The sequence below is a fragment of the Octopus bimaculoides genome, chromosome 27, assembly GCF_001194135.2.
Source record: "Octopus bimaculoides isolate UCB-OBI-ISO-001 chromosome 27, ASM119413v2, whole genome shotgun sequence".
NCBI classification, from domain to species: Eukaryota; Metazoa; Mollusca; class Cephalopoda; order Octopoda; family Octopodidae; genus Octopus; species Octopus bimaculoides.
This window is the reverse complement of record NC_069007.1, coordinates 18,682,550-18,683,519: the sequence shown is the minus strand read 5'-3', so window position 1 is coordinate 18,683,519 and position 970 is coordinate 18,682,550. Positions and strand designations below refer to the sequence as shown.

Below are 970 nucleotides of genomic sequence, written 5' to 3'. Positions count from 1 at the left end.
TTTTTTACAGCTGGATGCCCTCCCTAACACCAGCCTCGGAGTGGTTGACATTAACAAGGACATGTGCAGGTGGCACGTAAAATACACCATTTTGAGCGTGGTTGTCGCCAGTACCGCCTGACTGGCCCTCGTGCCGGTGGCATGTAAAAGCTCCCACTACACTCTCGGAGTGGTTGGCGTTAGGAAGGGCATCCAGCTGTAGAAACTCTGCCAAATCAGATTGGAACCTGGTGTAGCCAGCTGGTTTCACCCGTCCTCAGTCAAATCGTCCAACCCATGCTAGCATGGAAAGCGGACGTTAAACGACGATGATGATGATGATCCAGCCATAGAAACTATGCCAAATCAGACTGGACCCTGGCGCAGCCTTACAGCTTACCAGCCCTGATCAAACCATCCAACCCATGCCAGCATGGACAACAGACATAAAATGATGATAATGATGATGATGCTATCTCCAGTATTTTCTTTCCTTCCTGGGGACACACCTTGGGTTGTAACCTCTTCTATACTCTTGTATAAACATGTTTACAACCCTGAGCAGGACTTAATGGTTTGTTTCCTTCTTCTCTTTTAGCTGATGATGATGAATTATCGTTCCAACCCGAAGATATTATCACTGCTGTTGACAGGGTAAGGGGTTTCTTTGTGGAATTTTCATTATGTCTTGGAAATTTCTCAGATAAAAAAAAAAACCAATCTGCACAGATTAAACCCATATAACAAGGGCTGACTATTTACTTTTCAGAACTCTCTGTAGATGTATATATATATATATATATCAATTATATATATGTATGTATTTGTGAGTGTATATGTGTGTGTGTATATGTGTGTCTGTGTGTGTATGTATATATATATGTGTGTGTGTGTGTGTGTATATATGTGTATGAGTATGTGTGTGTATATGTGTATATCTATCTATATGTTATATATATATATATATATATATATATATATATATATATAG

The 970-nt window shown here is 40.0% G+C and overlaps 1 protein-coding gene across 1 annotated transcript in view; it reads left to right on the top strand.

Moving 5' to 3' along the window:
* The window catches only part of LOC106883799 (src substrate cortactin), a 31,777-nt gene extending 31,039 nt beyond the window's left edge, over window positions 1–738 (top strand). The window contains exon 15 of the mRNA XM_052977186.1: window positions 578–738. Coding sequence (XP_052833146.1) covers window positions 578–723 — 146 coding nt within the window. The 3' untranslated portion in view covers window positions 724–738. The remainder of the gene's footprint in view (window positions 1–577) is intronic.
* The last annotated feature ends 232 nt before the right edge of the window (window positions 739–970 follow it).